At 36.1% G+C, this 17,806-nt stretch overlaps 1 protein-coding gene across 1 annotated transcript; it reads left to right on the top strand.

The window, feature by feature from the left end:
• Positions 1–1,306: 1,306 nt before the first annotated feature.
• On the top strand, positions 1,307–9,673 carry LOC145576365 (uncharacterized). Its single transcript, XM_081634136.1, has 3 exons — positions 1,307–1,452; positions 1,758–1,984; positions 9,145–9,673. Exons 2-3 carry the CDS (start codon positions 1,802–1,804, stop codon positions 9,412–9,414), a joined length of 453 nt encoding a protein of 150 aa, XP_081490262.1. The 5' UTR covers positions 1,307–1,452; positions 1,758–1,801; the 3' UTR covers positions 9,415–9,673.
• Positions 9,674–17,806: the final 8,133 nt, after the last annotated feature.

Here is a 17,806-nt window from a genome sequence, read left to right as displayed (position 1 = left end):
ATTAAGACACTTGATATTATGTGTTGAACCAATATATTTGCATGTTTAAGGGTCTGTTCTGATTTACTGAACTGAGCTGAAGTGAACTGAACTAAACTAAACTAAATTGAACTTAATGGAGTTGAGCTGAATATTGTGATCCTATATGTGCAGATTTTCCAACAGCAGTGAATTGAACTGAACTGAAGTTATTGGAGCTGAAGTGAACTGAAAATAAGCTGAAGAGAACAGGCCCTAAGCTGCATTGTATTTAATATGTGTCGGACACGGATACACTTTTCAAATGACGTGCTTTTTTTCATGTAAGAGTGCATAATCCTTTTTGGATTTCAATACATGCTCCATTTTGACTTTTACATTTTAAATGTATAACTCTAATTGTTAACCTTATAATTTTATATATACATAATTAGGTTAAAAAAATATTGATGTTTTACAAATGCACTTTAAAATGAATCAATTAGTGACATTTAATTTCATAGGAAGTATATTTTTAATTATGAAATTAGTTTGTAGACTTGGGCTATGTGCCTATGTCCCAGCCTCCCAGATCATTACAAAGAATTTACAATTATAAGTTTAATTTGTGACTCAATCTTCTCTCATTTTACTAGTATGTCTCGCATTTAAAGATGGCTCTGGCCGAGCCTTGTGCCAAGCCCACATGTCTTGGGGTTAGTTAGACCCGACTCATGGCTCGCACCACGAGTTTTGTATCGTGTTGGGCTGAAGTTTTCAAAAGGTTGGCTCCTACACGGCCAGACCCACATTCCATCGTGCCAGGTTTGCATGACTAAGCAAAATTGTATTAATTTTAGCATGTTTAGTCGTGCCGGGCCCGGTCATGTCGTGTCGTGCCTTATCGTGTTTCTCCTAAATAAAGTCGACCCACGGCCCACACACAAAGTATCGTGCTTTTTTCGTGTTCGCCGTGCCGGCCCGGCTTAGTGCCATCTTTACTCACATTGCCATTCAATAAACTTTACTCCGTTACCATCGACATTTCGACTGTTTGGATTCAGCAACAACTTAGAGACCTCCTCTCAGCCTTTACAGTCTGCTTAATAAAGAAGGTTTCCGGGATGCTATTTTGCCTGCTTATCAACTTGCGACTTCGGCAAGGAAGCGTCAGCTCCTTCGTTACTTTTTCTAATTTTTTGTTTTCTTTTGAGGGAATCTTTGTAAAAAAATAAAAAAAAAAAAATTTACAAAAAATTGAAATATGAAAATAGTTAAAAAAAAAAAAAATTAAAAAAAATTTTAATCGTAAATTAAAGTTTCACAAAAAATGTCTTAAACTTTCTCTTTTATTTTTCTGAAATAAACGCTTAAATCGAAAGAACAACTCACTTCCCTCTCTCACACTCCCACCAAATCGGCGGCAACATTGTACCGGCAACGGAAGGACCGAGCTCTTGTATTCCCCGAGTTCTCTACTTCAAAATTTTAAAGGTTAATTACTAAATTTAACTTCTTGTTTGTCTAATTAGTAATTGCAAATATATATTGAATTCTAATTCAAGTTCTTAAAATTTTAGGTTAAAGTGCAAATTTTATAGTTGTTATTAAATCATTGTAGAATTTTCAATACATATATTGATTTCAAATGTTACAATTTTGGGAGACGATAGAGTGAGGATTTGATACTTTGATGTATATGAATATTGAAGTAAAATGTTGTTAATTGCAATTGTTGGTTTGATTATTAAACATTTGTTTCGATTGATTCGTGGTTTTATTGTGTACTTTTTGTATAGATTGGAGGTATTTCAGTAGTTAGGGTTGGAGAAGTGTATCAAACATGCCACTTTATGACTGTGTGCTATTACTGAAACCTCAAGTGAAGAATACTTCCTTGAGGGAATTGATTGCTCGGGTGGGGAAACACGTTTATGCTCGAAATGGCGTGCTCACCGAGATTAAGTCCTTTGGAACTGTTCATCTGGGTTATGGTATTAAGAAGCTGGATGGAAGATACTTTCAGGTAATAAGATAGACCCTTCGTTTTCTTTCCGTTTTAGGAACGATACAATACTGTTGGTATGATTTTGCGTATTAGTTGTTGAAGTGATCACTTTGCCTCGAGATTTTGATTATGTTTATTTGCTTTATCTTCTGCTGGCAGACCTGCCCAATTGCCAGCTTTGAGATCACTTTTTGGGGGCTAATTTGATGATTCAGTCTATGATGGCTGTGTAAATCTTTTGGGTATATAACTTTTGTCATATGTCAATAATGTCATTGAATCGAAGGCCAAAACTTCCTTGAGTTTGATATCTACCAAGTCTTGTTTAGATGATTAGGTTGACCTTGAATAATGTACTCCCTCCATCCTATAATATAATGCTTATTTCATTTTGTATGGTCTTCAAGATGTACCTTTGATCATAAAATCTTGTATTCTATAATAACAATTTTTTTTTTTTTTTTTTAAAATTTGATATTTCAAAACTACATATAGAGACAAGTCTAAGGATATTTCACATGACTATGTTTCTTATTTATAGTAACAAGAATTTTTGTTCAAGGTTATAATGTTTGACCATAAATATAGGAATAGACATTATATTATGTGATGGAGGGAGTATATGTTTAGAATATCAAGAAAGATGAAGGTGGAAGTATCTATATTTCTTTTTCATGTATATGGCTTGCGTACTATTTTTTGTGTTAATATCTTGCATGAAAGGTTATATAACCTTTAGAGGAGTTTATGTGTTAATGACTACCAAAAAAAAAAAAAAATACGAAGTAGAAAAATAGATTAGGATCAAACCAAGGAGGTCAAGGAATGAAAGAAGGAGGGGGAGTGTGTGTGTGGGGGGGGGGGGGGGTGGGTAGTTGACAACCTTAGTGCTTTCAATGAATCTAGAATTGCTTTAGGAAATTAGGTTGTCATCTTGCTACTGCATAGAGGCACCCTTTAGGAGGTTGTCTAAATTAAAAGAGGCCTATTTCCATTTTGAACATAAGTCACTTTAAGGGGGCGTTTGGTATCAAATTAGTAAATGTAAGGGAATGGAAACAAATTAGGAGGGGAAAGGGTAATATATAGTGTTACCCTTACTAGTTGTTTGGTATTACTAAGGAAACGTAAACAATTATAACCAATCCCTTTCCTCTTGTTTGGCATAGATAACTTGGAAACAAATAACTTTCTTCTATTTTTTGTTGTTTTGGCTAACGTTTGCTATACATTATACAATGTAGAGCAACACTAATTACCATAATATACATACATACATATATATATATATATATTGAACCGATTACCATAATATATCATATGCTAGATATAGGTAAAGTCACATAAATTGTTGATTACAAAAGCATTGAAATTCTAGTATTCTCAAATAAAAAAAATAATAAAAAAAAAGCATTCAAAAACCATCCAAAACCTTGTTTCTTCATAACAACTTAGGACAAAACTTTCTACTTCTTCTTAAGAAGATTAATTGCATATTGTTTCTTCATATTAGTTTGCGCTTGATAGAAGATACGAAGCTTATGTTCTTCCGCCATGAGAATTGTAGCAACCTCTAAAGATTCTGACGGAGAAATTCCATCTAACTTCACCACCTCATCCAAAATAGCACTCCTACACAGTAGCATCAGTAACCAGCAAGGTAAATTCAAAAGCAATTGAAAACAGCAGCAGCTAGTCTTTAGACAGCAAACAAGTATCCAAAAGTAAAGTAATTTACATTCATACATCAGATAGTAAAATCTTTATCACCAAAGCAGGCAACTTATATATTTGTACATAAGAGCATGTACCATAACACTTCAATCTCTATATATTTGTACATATCTCAACTTCTGCCACACAACTTATAACAATTACATCAACATTTTACACCATTCAGCCAACCTTGACTCCCATGCCTCCGAAGAATTAATCATCACACCCATCAATAATCACAAACACACTCAGCCATTACCCATTAACTCATCAACAGAAACTAGAGGTAAAAAAAATTATCCAAGCAGATAATAACAGGCTGCAAGGTTGAGCACAGCCAAAAAAAAAAAACTGGGAGACAATGACAAAGTTGAGGACAACCAAAATGTAGCAGTAGACAATTTTACTATGTGCTACCAAAGAGTCACAATACCAGTAGACATTATTTAGCTACATCTAATGATAATACAGAAGCAGTGGCAGTGAGTTAAGAAAAATTACAGAACTCAGGTCGTATGACAAAAATTACAGAAGCAGTTCATACCTTTACCCATCCGTCGAACACCGACTTATCTACTTGTAGAATCTTCTTCTCAGCATCTCCCATCCCATCCAAATCCTGAGGTGGATAACATTTCCGCGAATGCACTATATTTCTCCGACCAATGCTTAATCCTCAACTCAATGTAGGGAACCGCTCTCAAGCCGCAATTAGGAAGTACACCATTGATCATCTCTTCCAACTTATTCATGTAACCATTCTTAAACCCATTCTCACACTTCCACTTCGGATCGCAACTCAACTCATGCAAATATCTTATTAGAACCGCATCTTCTTTATACGTCCAATACCTTTTATTTTTACCTCTGTCTCAATTGCTTGCCTCACCCTTAGCTTGACTAGCCTCCATCTGAAAAAATTGTCGATTAAAAGGCATATTAGAACTGAAGAGAACAAAATAGAAGGCTGATTATAATAGAACATATTATACATTAGACATAACATATTATATTAGACAGAACTAAACATAACAGATTATAAGGCATATTAGACAAAATTGAACATAACAGATTATAAGGCATATCATACTTTTTGTGTTATTGACCATGTCTACCTCTCACCCTCTAATCGTTAAACATACATATCTTGGGCTAATTTGTTTCTAAAATTGGTCCAATGATCTGAAGTAGCAACACTTGTAATAAATTCCCTCTCATCATCAGAATCACTCTCGGAATCATCATCGGATTCTCTCAATTAATCACATTTCACAAATACTTCCATTCAATTGCAAATTTGACCCAAGCTACAGTATCTTTCCATCATGAACAACTTAATAATTCAATAGACCTAACTGACTTAATAATTCAATAGACCAATGCATAAAATATTTCCAATATTATCACATCATGCCAAGTTTTAGCCAAACATCAAATAAGCCCAATTTCAAATTTTCAATTAATCCCAAATACAGGAAGAAAACAAACAATTAAAACATTATTCCATGATATACGAATTAAACCATTCTTTAGCCACAATTATTTCGGAACATTACCACAAATCCAGCATGAAATTGAAACAACTGCAGCTTTTCTAGCAATTTATACCAGTTCATCTTACTATAACTAATAATCACATGAAATTGAACAAAAATTAATAATCTAGAGCAAAAATTAGAGCAATATACATGAAACAAATAAAAAATGAACAAAAATTGAAACCTAATTTTAGACAAATGAACGATAAAAAATGAACAAATGATCAAACAAAAACCTAATTTCAGAAACAATAATCAAAAAACACGAAATCAAAAGAAATAGAGACCTTGGAATATCATCCTTGCGAGATATAAAATCATAATACAAACAATCAGAATGAAAAATATACAAATTCAACACATAATCAAACTCTAGGGTTTTTTCGACAAAAAATTGAGAGATAACAAACCTCGAGGTTGTGGATATTTGGAAATTTGAAGTAAGAAAATTAAATCAGTGAAATTTGTGGGCTTCCATCGATCAAAAATGAGTTTTTTTTGGGGGAAATCTGTCGTATGAGAGGAGAGAGAAGAGATAGAGGAAAGAAACGGGATTTGTTTCCCCAAGTTTTACACTGGAAACAAAGTGGTGGAATGGGTTAGAGGAAGGAAACGGTTTCTATTACTTAACTCATTAACCAAACATGTTCTAACGGAAACGATAACTTGATTCCGTTTCCAGCCCTATAAAAAGCCCATACCAAACACCTCCTAAGTGGCACCAATAAATGTGTTATTGGTACAAAGGTTGTGCTTTGGTACCCCTACTAAGAGTACCAATACACTTCTTCTTGGTACCAGTTAGAAGAGGGGTTTAATTAGTGCCATTATGTCAATTTGGTACCAATAAAGAATTTGTTGGTACTCATTTTGGGTACTACTCAAGGTTGCTTGTGTCCAAAATAGGCCTAGCCACTTCCTCCATACATCTATCAAAGGAAGAATGTATGTGCCGCTTTTTGGGAAGAATTCTTGGCAGGTTTTCTTTCCCTGTTTTTATTGCTTGTCATGTGTCAATGTACGTCTTTTTTATGTTTTTTTTCCCTTGTTCTTTATGTTTTTAAGGGGAAGGGAAGAGGGGAGGGTGTAGGTGGTGGAAGTTATTCCACAAAAGATTTTCTTTATGGGAAACTTCATGAAATCATGAGTGAGAGTCAAGTCCTTTAGGAGATCTTGCTCGATTCTCATGTTTATTAACTTGAAGATTGCCAAAGGCAAAAGTATATGGGTTTTTTTTTTTTTTTTTTTTTTTTTTTTGGCCTTGTACTTTTGGTAAAAGGAAAGATTATCATGTTGGATAAATAAATCTTATAAGAAGTCTAAACTTGCTAGTTTGAGGGTCTCTTTCTAAGCACAACCATTGAATTCAATACAAGTCACAGCAAGGGTTTTTAAAACTGAATTCAAGCCAAAACCTCTTGATTTTATTCTTTACAATTAGTAGCTTTTAGGTCCATATATAACTTATAAGACCTCAAAAGCGCCCCCTAGCTTCCCTAATTAGGAAATAGCTTTATGTTACATGGTTGCCTAAAAGAGCCTGAGACTCAGCTCTAAATCTTCTGAAAGTAAGTCAAACCATTCTATAGCTCTCATACTCAAGATATGAAGAAGCTCAAACCTCAAATGATATTACCATACGGTCCATGCTACGTCTCATTCATTCTTCAGCATCTCCATTATAGCTAACAAACTTTTGTTGTCCTTGATGCATGAGTTAACAGTAATATATGGCATGCAAGTGGCATCAAGGGCCTAGGAGAAAGATTATTAGAAGGCTAGAAGCTAAGTGTTGATGTTTAAGGGTAATTGGGCTATATGGCTGAAGAAGAGGAAAACACAGCAGCTCGAGAAAAAACAAATGAGATAAAAACTTTGGTACTTGGGTTCAATTAGCTTAATTTGACCTTCAAGTTGACGCACAAGAGATGTAATTTGATGGTGAAGATCAGGAGTACAATTAAGCACAGTCAAGTATTTTGACAAGTTCACATGGATTTGGTTTAAAAAGCTTAGTCAGTTTAGTTTAATTGGAGAGATGAAGTGGAGTGCAATTCTTTTTTAGGATCTATCAAGCTGCTCAGCCTATTTTGCAGTTACCCCATTAATTTAAGGACATATTGACATTTAGAGAATAGAAACTTATACTTCGTAATAATATGGATTCTTGATATGTCCATGTTATCATTAAAATGAGTTCACTATGCATATCAAGATGTATCTTGTAGCACAAGCGCAGCCTATGATAATTGATAACTTTTTTTTTTTTTTTCCTTTTCCGAACTTATATTAAAGCCTTTAAAGGTTTTGCAAGACTCAATAAAATAAGAATTGATATCATGTTTAGTAGATATTACCTGAGACTAGTTTCTCTACAATGTATTGCACTCTGAATAGAACTAGTCTAGGTTTAATTTTTAGCAATCTCCTAGCAATTCCAATACTTGTCTTCTTAAATTTACATCAGAGCCAGTAACAAAATTGATTAGGTTTGTAAACCAAACCAATTATGAAGAATAGCTTTCTTTGGGTATTCAACCTTCAAAGTGAACTTTAACATGTGTATATGCCTTAAACTCCATCATAAGACCAACAAAGCTTTTTGAGGGCTTATAATGCTTGCTTTTTTTTAACAAGTTATATAAGCCAGGAATGTTGCATTATGTATATTGGTAATTGGTATAGTGTCAAGTCAATTAGTTATGTTAGTGTCATGCAAAGAAATGCGTGAAGTCAATCTCAATAGAGTGTTAGAGACTGAGATGAAGAACCATTGAAAGTTATAGAAACAAGTAATGGGGCTTGTGTAACGGATACATTAATCAACATGGGTAATGGTATTTGTCCTTAATTTCAGGCTATGGACTTTCTTGTCTTATCATTGTGAGAAGCTTGGGAGCATTGATCCATTTGGATGCTTCGGTGATGAGACCTTTTGATTATTCAAGGTTAATTTCCTTGAACATTCACAGTAGTATTCTGGACCTTGCAGCCACTAACAGCTGGTCAGTTATACTCCTTTATACAACTAAACGGTGGCTTTGTGAGGCTTTTGTGAAGATAACAAAAGCAATATTTAGGGATTAGATTTATTAAATGTAAAAATTTTCAGGTTTGTCTATCTTGTTTCTTAAAAGTTAGGTAAACCATGATGAATATCCCTTTTGATGTGGGATCGATTTTTAGAGAAAAGGAGAGGGGGAGGTGGGGGGTTGGGGGGGGGGGGGGGGGGTGAGTGGGGCGCCAAACTCAGAAACACTCACTTCCGAGTGAGGTTGGAAGTAGAACTTTGGTGGTGTTTAGGTTGAGGTAGAACTCTTGGGAAGTTTTGGTTTATGTACCAGTTTGATGGTTAACTAAGCTCAGTTGGCTGAGATATCCCCTTTTTTTATTTGGTCTTTTTGTTTGTACTGGTGGAGATCCTAGTAATATGATTTCTGATTGTATTGCTCTTCTGTAACAAAGTGATTTGCTTCCCCTAGTTCAAGTTGTATCAACCCTGCTGTCTCTTCAATATCGAGGTTTTTCTCTGAAATGATTCCTGACTAATAAAGACTGTATTTGTTCATGCACTGATTTTCTGTCCACTATTGTCATCCAGCTTGGATATGTTTTCTTTGTGAAGTCACACTATGTTCAGATGTGTTCTAGCTTTGCTATATGCAGAGTCTTTGGTTTTCCGATGAATGAGGATAATAGTCTTTAACATGTATGGACATGTGATATATTTGCTTTATACATGTAGGGACAACTGATGCAAATGACCATGATGGCAACACCCAATATAAATGTTTTCTTTGTGAATCACACTATGTTCAGATGTGTTCTAGCTTTGCTATATGCAGAGTCTTTGGTTTTCCGATGAATGAGGATAATAGTCTTTAACATGTATGGACATGTGATATATTTGCTTTATACATGTAGGGACAACTGATGCAAATGACCATGATGGCAACACCCAATATAAACAAGGAGCTTCATTACTTGAACAAAGAAGATCGGCTATTACGATGGCTCCTTGTGAAGCATCGAGACACAAAGTTTGGGCTTGACTACTCGGATAGAGAAGATTCAAGAAGTGAATTAAACAAATTCAGTTTGCCTAGCATATATGATAATGCAGATGGAGATGAGGAGGATGATGATGATGATGAAAATGAATATGGTGAGGAGGCAGAGAAGCAAGATGGTTAAGGATCATTGATTTTGGAAGTCCCATGTAATTTCCTGATAGTCAAGCTCGTTCTTGCAGCACGTGGGTCATAATTCTTAGGTTTTAGGTCATTGCAGCAGAATGCATATGCAACTTATTATTGATGTTCTTTTAGGGTTTCCCTCCTTTTTAGCAATAAGAGAATTTACTTCATATTCCGAAATTATTGTCAGAACTCATACATCCTTTTTTCTGAAACTAAAGGTTTTTGTTGGGCTTTTGGAATGCCCTCAATTTTAATTGCTGCATACCAACCCCCCCCCCCCCCCCCCTCCCTTCCCCTAGATTGCGGTTTAGCATGTCTTTTTCCGACCTGTTGCTGAAAGCTTTGATTCCCAGCAGCTAGATGGCCTGAAGGCATATCTTCATCAACACTGCGAGTGCATGCCTTCCATTTCTAAGAAAGCAAGGGGTGAGGGTGTGTAATTGTGTATAGACTCTAGGGTCTAGACTCTAAAGGGGAACACTCCCCTGTACCTGAAAAAGTCATACTAGTATAACATATACAAAACAAATACAATACTTGGTTAAATTTTAGTTGGGTGGTAAGCAACAACCTTTGGCTAAGACCCCTAACTACAGATGGCACATTGGGACTTAGGTAGTCAAAGTCCAGAAGTTTTGATGTGTAATTGTAAAAGTTACTTCTCTGAATTCATTACCAACAAATCAAAATAGGTATCATCACTTCCATATTAGCAGCAATTAACATTCATCACCTTAAACACCCAGAGTTAGTTTATTAAACAAATATCTTTCCCTTTTTTGGTCACATATATAGCATTGATTGATCAGAAATCCTGATATTTTCAACGATGATGGGTGAGAAGTTAAAATGGACTGGAAAAGGGGAAAACATGTAGTACTCCCCCGTCCCATAATATAGTTCTTCGTAGTTGACTAAATTTTTTTTTTTTTTAAAAAAAAATGTAGTATTCCCCCGTCCCATAATGTAGTATGATTTATATTGGATCTATTAGGTGGGAGAATTGAATTAAATATTGTAAAATTTATCCAATTAAGGAAATGGAGTAAGTATTTAATAACGGCCGGAAATGGAAAGTGAAGCAAGTATTTAAAAACTGAGGGAATATAATACAAGTGGATAATTTAAGGTAAATAACAATAATTAATAAATAAAGTTAAAAAAAAATAAGAGTATAATGGTCTTTACATACTATTCAAAAATAAAAAAAAAAAAAAAAATTGTTATAAAATAGAGGAAAAGAAAGAATGAAAGATGAAGATGTAGTGCAAATATTCATTCTATATTTCATTTTCCATACAACATTGTAGAGAATATTTCAAGCATTACCCCAAACTTGAACCCCACTGTGATCATACACTTAAGCATGGTGGCGTCCAAAGGGAAGGAAGCTAGAGCAAAAGAGTCGCCAACAAGTTTTAAGAACTTGTAAACCGTTCACAAGGTGAAGATTACACCCCTTAACGATCCATGAGATCGTCAACTCCAAAAGGTCTTGAACCAAATGGGGTTCGGGGATGAAGGTACAAATCCAACCTAAAAGAGATTGAACCTGCCCTAAATAGGCCTCTACTTCATTCTTCTCGTATTCATGTGCGCTTTCTGACTAACACGCAATCAATAGGTTAACCCTAAACCTGTTTATCTATGTTGGTTGAATTTAATGCATCTATTAATGGCGATCACTTGAATTATAATCATATTAGCCCTAAACAAGATTATTAATTATCTTATTAAGCGTGATTACAAGTACAAATTCCCTTTAAACATGCATAAAAGGCGTGATCAAGCAACAACAATAATATAATATCAAGCAACATAATAATCATAAATCATAATAATTATAAAAACAATAATTATAACAATAATAATCATGTTAAAACATAATAATAGCAAGATCCTAGGCATGATACTAACAAGATTAATAACAAATCCTAGCATATCACTAAACATAAAAATCAAAGCTTTAGCCCTAGCATGATACTAACATGATATTAGGAAAGAGGAAGCACCCTAAACATGATACTAGAAAGCAATAAAGACATCCTAACATGATACTAGGAATTAAACAAATTTAAACATGCTTTCTACAAGAATAGAGCAATAAGATTACATACTTTGATGCCTCGTGCCTCTTTCTAATAACAAAATACACGCGTTAGTAACTTCAAGGAAAATATAAATCAAAACAATCAAATTAAATATTTGAAATTGAGATTTGGGACCAAACCCTCAAATATCAAACCTTTCACGTCTAGGGCGGAGGAAACTTCGAACTTGGCTAGGTGTGTCTAGTGCTAATGTATGAGGAATTGTGTTTGTGGAAAGGGTTGGTTTAGAAAGAGAGAGAGAATCAAGAAATTCTTGATGAGAGTTGATTGTAGATGATTGATGAATAAAAACGGAGGTTCATGATCCTATTTATAAGAAAACAGTCCGGAAATAGGTAGAATTTGATAAGGAATAAAACTCCACACTGTCGCCGCAAAACCAACCTTGTCGCTTGGCGACAAGCTCTGTCGCGTGGCGATAAGCCTGTCGTTTGGCGACAGCCTGGATTCCTACGCACTTTCAAACACGGAGTCCACTTATCAATCAAAATTGACTTGTAAAGTCCGTATGAAAATTGAAATCGTATTTTCATAAAATAATATTTTATTCCAAGTAAAACTTATCAAAATATAATTATTAATTCTGTTGGACTTAATGATTTTGATGATGACACAACCTCACTTACTTACATACTAATAAAGGCTTGATTGTTTGAGTGTGTGATCGGTGCAAAGACTAGGAGAATTAAGTGTCGAGCAAAGATACCATGAGGAACAGGAAGGCCAGAAACAAAGCTATCCAAAAAGAAGAGTTCCCTCACAGGAACTGGCGCTTCAGAAATGAAGACTTGAGAAGAGAAGGTTCCCTCAGGGAACAGAAGCTTCAGAGAAGAAGCATCACCAGAGAAGAGAAGTTCCTTCCAAGGAACAGAAGCCTCGGAGTAGAAGCTTCATCAGAGAACATGAAGACTAAATATATTTTTATATTTTAGGATTTATGTAAGTATAAGATATTAAATGGCACTCGAAAAATCTGTGTGGAATTGGTCTAAGAAGATAAAATTGTGCATGCTAGTTTTTAGGAAAACGGTTGCAATCTAAAACGTTTATCTTTTGAAAGGGATTTTATTTCTTTCTGAATTTCGAAAGTATCTTGTGCAAAAAGATTTTATTTTATTTTCTTACTTTCGAAAATATCTTTTGAAAAAAATAAAATCACCATGTTTTCCAAAACTTGCGGCCTACTCTCCCACGTTCTTCATCAAGTCGTGGTTCTGCAAAATTGAGGAGTTCATGGTTCCTTAAATTAAGGGACATGATCTTCTTAGTGGGCATGAGTAGTGGTGTAATGGGTTTGCTGCACAATGAAGTTTTCCAAAGCGTTTATAGCTCTATAAATAGCTCTTGATTTCTGTTGGAAAAACTCGTCCTTGCTCACATAAGTTTTCAAGCTTTTAATTGAGTCAAGCGTCCAATTCCACATAAGTTGATTAGAGTGTTCTTAATGTTCTTATACTAGAGTTTGTTTTTCTTTCGAGTTGTAATTGGAGAATGGGGAAGTTCGAGTGAACATTTGTGTATGAGAAAGAGAAGAGAAAAGAGAAAGAGAAGAGAAAGAGAAGAGAAAGAGAAAAGAGAAAGAGAAAAGAGAAAGAGAAGAGAAAGAGAAGAGAAAGAGAAGAGAGAACAGAGAAAGAGAACAGAGAACAGAGAAAGAGAAGAGAGAACAGAGAAGTGAGAAGAGAGAAAGAGAAGAGAAGAGTAACAAGTTGGGTGACTTGTTCCTCAGGGTCTCAAGTTCATAGAGGAACTTGAGTTTGAGTCTTTAGCTTGTAATAGGATCATTTGCCCTATTCTAGTGAAGATTCTTTTCCCAAAATCCCAAGTGGTCGTGGTTTTTCTCCTTGTTAGGGCCAAGGAGTTTTCCACGTAAAATCTCTCTTGCATACTTTAGTTCCTTTAGTTAATCTCTCAGTTCCTTTAGCTAACTTAATTTTAATTCCGCAAAAAGTTTGGCTAAACTCTCATACTACAATTCAACCCCCCCTTCTTGTAGTATTCATTGAAACAACAATTGGTATCAGAGCCAAACTTCTAAGAGAATCAGGAAACCCTGAAGAAGAAAGGTCTTGGAGAAAATGAATACTCACGAAAAGCTCGAGGAAGGATACTCAACTCAGAGACCTCCTATGTTCAACGGGAAGTTCTATACCTACTGGAAGAACCGTATGGAGATCTTTATCAAGGCGGAGAACTACCAAGTTTGGAGGGTCATTGAAGTTGGTGATTTCGAAGTCACCAAAACAAATGCTCAGAATGAGGTAATCCCTAAGCCTATGTCTGAATATGAAAAAGAGGATTTTGACAAAATGGAAATCAATGCTATGGCTGTGAAATTGCTCCATTGGGGGCTTGGACCTCATGAACACAATCGTGTTATGGGGTGCAAGAACGCAAAGGAAATCTGGGATTTGCTGCAGATTACTCATGAAGGAACTAATGAGGTTAAACGCTCAAAAATCGATCTACTTATGTCTAAGTATGAAAGATTCGAGATGCAACCTAAGGAAACCATCCAGGAGATGCTAACTCGTTTTACTAACATCATAAATGAGCTGGTTTCCCTTGGTAGACAGATTCCTACAGATGAGCAGGTTAGGAAGGTTCTCAGAAGTCTTCCACAGGACGAGAGATGGAGAGCTAAGGTGACAGCCCTACAGGAAACTAAGGACTTCACCAAGTTCAACATCGAGCAACTTGCTGGCTCTCTCATGACCCACGAGTTGCACCTTGGAGTCAACACTGAAACCATGAGGAACAAGGGGTTGGCTCTGAAAGCAGAGGAGGAGGAAGACTCAGAAGTAGACGAGGATGAAGCTGCCATGATCGTTCGAAGGTTCAAAAGGATATTCAAGAAAGGCCGCACCTCAAGGAACTTCGGGAAAAAGAACTCTAATGCCAAACCTGACTACAGCTGCCACAAGTGTGGATCCCCAGATCACTTTATCAGAGATTGTCCTCTCTGGGAAAATGATAAAGGAAAAGGAAAGGGCAAGGAGCAAGGAAGAGAAAAATTCAGCAAAGCAAACTTTCAAAAGTCGGACATGAGGAAAGCCATGATTGCAGCTTGGGGTGATTCTGACAGTGAAGAAGATGAGGATGACCAACCAGAAGAGGAGACAACCAATCTGTGTCTGATGGTCAAATCAGATGATGAAAAGGCCAACCTTGAGGAACTCCATAAAGAGGTATTTCTTGATCCTAAACAGCTTAAAACTCTCTCTAAAGATGTCTTAATAGATTTGTGTCTAGAAGAAGAAGAATTCTTTAGAGAAACTTGTGTGAAACTAAATAAGTGTGAGAAGGCTCTTAAGGTTTGCAAGGAACATGGCACTTGGTTGGAAACAGCTTATGCCAAGTCCCAAAGCAAATTGCAAGAGCTAAATGTTAAGTATGAACACATAAAAGAGATAGCTGATAGAATCAAGAATGAAAGTATTCTTCTGAATGTTGAATTAACTCAGTATAAGCTCATGAATTCTGATATCAGTTCTAGCAGTTCCTCGAGTGATCAGTTGCTTAAATTCAATGTTGATTTTGAAAATCTGAAAAATGAACTTTCGACCTTAAGGAATCAAAAAGATCAACTTGAAAATGAACTGAATGCTAGAAAGGATAGGAGTATTGACCCAAAAGTTATACCCAAATGGATTGCTGAAGCTCAAGGAAAAAGAACAGAAGGACTTGGTTATATGACCAAGAGAAAAGGTAAACAAAAGAAATATGTTGAGCTTCCTAGCATGAAGATGTGTACCTTTTGTGGTAAGACTGGACATCTCTATGGTCAATGTTGGAATAGAGAAGAGGCTAATAAAAGGAATGTAAAACAAGTGTGGGTCAAGAAAACTGATATTGCATCCACGTCAAAGGAACCCAAGGAAACCTGGGTTCCTGATACTAATGCTTAGTTTTCTTGCAGGTTCTAGTGAGGGGGAACAACTCGTGGTATCTCGACAGCGGGTGTTCAAAGCATATGACAGGTGATAAATCAAAATTCCTCTCACTAGAAGACTACCCTGGAGGAACAGTAACCTTTGGGGACAATAAGAAGGGCGAGATCATTGGAAAAGGAAAAATTGGAAGATCAAAATCTCATTCCATTGATAATGTGTTCCTGGTCGAGGGCTTAATGCACAATTTGCTCAGTATATCACAATTTTGTGATAAGGGAAACTCTGTAAGCTTTACTTCTGATTCTTGTAACATCATCAACAACAAATCAGGAAAGGTTGTTCTAGAAGGAACAAGAAGAGGGAATACATATACTGTAGACCTCAACTTAATCCCAAGGAACAACCTTACATGTCTGAGTGTTGTTGAAGATGATCCCCTGCTATGGCATAAACGTTTTGGACATGCTAGCTTTTCATTACTTAACAAACTAAGGTCAAGGGACTTGGTTGTGGGACTTCCTATTATCAAGTTCCTACAGAATAAAGTTTGTGATGCATGTGTGAAAGGCAAGCATGTTCGTTCATCTTTTAAATTGAAGAAAATGGTGAGCACTACAAAGCCTTTGGAACTAATCCATATGGACTTGTGTGGTCCCATGAGAATTCAAAGCAGGAGTGGCAAGAAATATGTTTTGGTTATTGTTGATGATTATTCCAGATTCACTTGGGTTATTTTCCTTGCAAGTGAAGATGAAACTTTTGACGAGTTTGTTGCTTTTGCTAAGAAAATACAGAAAATCAGTGGTTACTCACTAGTCCATCTCAGATCAGATCACGGAACTGAATTTGAGAACTCAAGATTCGATGAGTTTTGCAGGGAAAATGGCATGAACCATAACTTCTCAGCTCCAAGAACCCCCCAACAGAATGGGGTCGTGGAAAGGAAGAATCGAACCCTTGAGGAAATGGCTAGAACCATGCTGATTGCAAGTGGATTGCCAAGGAAATTCTGGGCTGAAGCCGTGAATACAGCATGTTACATTCTTAACAGAGTAACAATCAGAAGCATCATCAACAAGACTCCCTATGAACTTTTCAGGGGAAGGAAACCAAACATATCTCATCTTAGGGCCTTTGGTTGTAAGTGCTTTGTACATAATAATGGTAAGAAAAATCTAGGCAAATTTGATGAGAGAAGTGAAGAGGCTATATTTCTTGGATATGCCTCTGATAGCAAAGCTTATAGAGTTTACAATAAGAACTCAATGTGTGTTGAGGAAAGCATTCACATAATATTTGATGAAGTTAATCAGTTTGTGAGTGTACAGGAACAGGAAGAAGATAATGATTTTGAAATAGGATTGATCAGAGACAAAGATGAAGAAGAAGATCAAAAGCAAGCCAAAGAAAAGCATCCTGCAGCAGAAGAAGAACCTCAAGAGAATGAAGACGTTCCTCACCAAGATGAACAGGTGAATGAGGAACAAGCTGAAGAGGAACAAGCAGAGGGAACAGGACAAGAAGCTCCTCAAATTGGAGTTCCAGCAAGGGAATTTCATCCCAAGCCATTCAGGTATAGAGGTTCCCATCCTACTGATCTCATAATCAGTGACATTGGGAAAGGAACTCAAACCAGATCACAAATGAGGAACTTTTGTGCGTTCCAAGCATTTCTATCCATCCTAGAGCCTCGAAATCATCAAGAAGCCTTGGGAGATGCTGACTGGATAGTAGCCATGCAAGAGGAACTAAATGAGTTTGAAAGGAACAAAGTCTGGCACCTTGAGCCAAAGCCTAAGGAAAAGAAGATCATTGGGCTCAAGTGGGTGTTCAGGAACAAGCTGGATGAGCATGGTACCATTGTAAGAAACAAGGCAAGGTTGGTTGTGAAAGGCTATAACCAACAGGAAGGTATTGATTTCGATGAAACCTTTGCTCCAGTAGCTAGATTAGAAGCTATTAGAATCCTAGTAGCTTTTGCTTCTTTTATGGGTTTCAAACTCTATCAAATGGATGTGAAATGTGCTTTTCTAAATGGTTACTTAAATGAGGAGGTGTTCGTAGAACAACCTCCAGGTTTCGAAAATCCTAAGTTTCCAAATCATGTCTTCAAGCTTGATAAAGCTCTTTATGGGCTTAAGCAAGCACCAAGAGCCTGGTATGAAAGGCTCTCAAAGTTCCTCCTGAAAAATGATTTCAAAAGAGGAAAGGTTGATAAAACCCTTTTTCTTAAATCTAGAGGAACTGATTTGTTGGTAGTACAGATTTATGTTGATGATATTATATTTGGTGCTACTAACAATGGTTTGTGCAAGTACTTTGCTGAGCTAATGGGTGGTGAATTTGAGATGAGCATGATGGGTGAACTAAATTTCTTCCTTGG

Source organism: Chenopodium album, chromosome 13, assembly GCF_948465745.1.
Source record: "Chenopodium album chromosome 13, dcCheAlbu1.1, whole genome shotgun sequence".
Lineage (NCBI taxonomy): Eukaryota > Viridiplantae > Streptophyta > Magnoliopsida > Caryophyllales > Amaranthaceae > Chenopodium > Chenopodium album.
This window is presented reverse-complemented; position numbering and strand designations above follow the sequence as displayed.

Excerpts from the sequence above, each read along its gene's own strand:
- LOC145576365 (XM_081634136.1), top strand. The coding sequence starts at position 1,802 with ATGCCACTTTATGACTGTGTGCTATTACTGAAACCTCAAGTGAAGAAT. Across the intron at positions 1,985-9,144 it reads TGGATGGAAGATACTTTCAG|GGACAACTGATGCAAATGAC; the intron begins GTAATAAGATAG and ends TTATACATGTAG.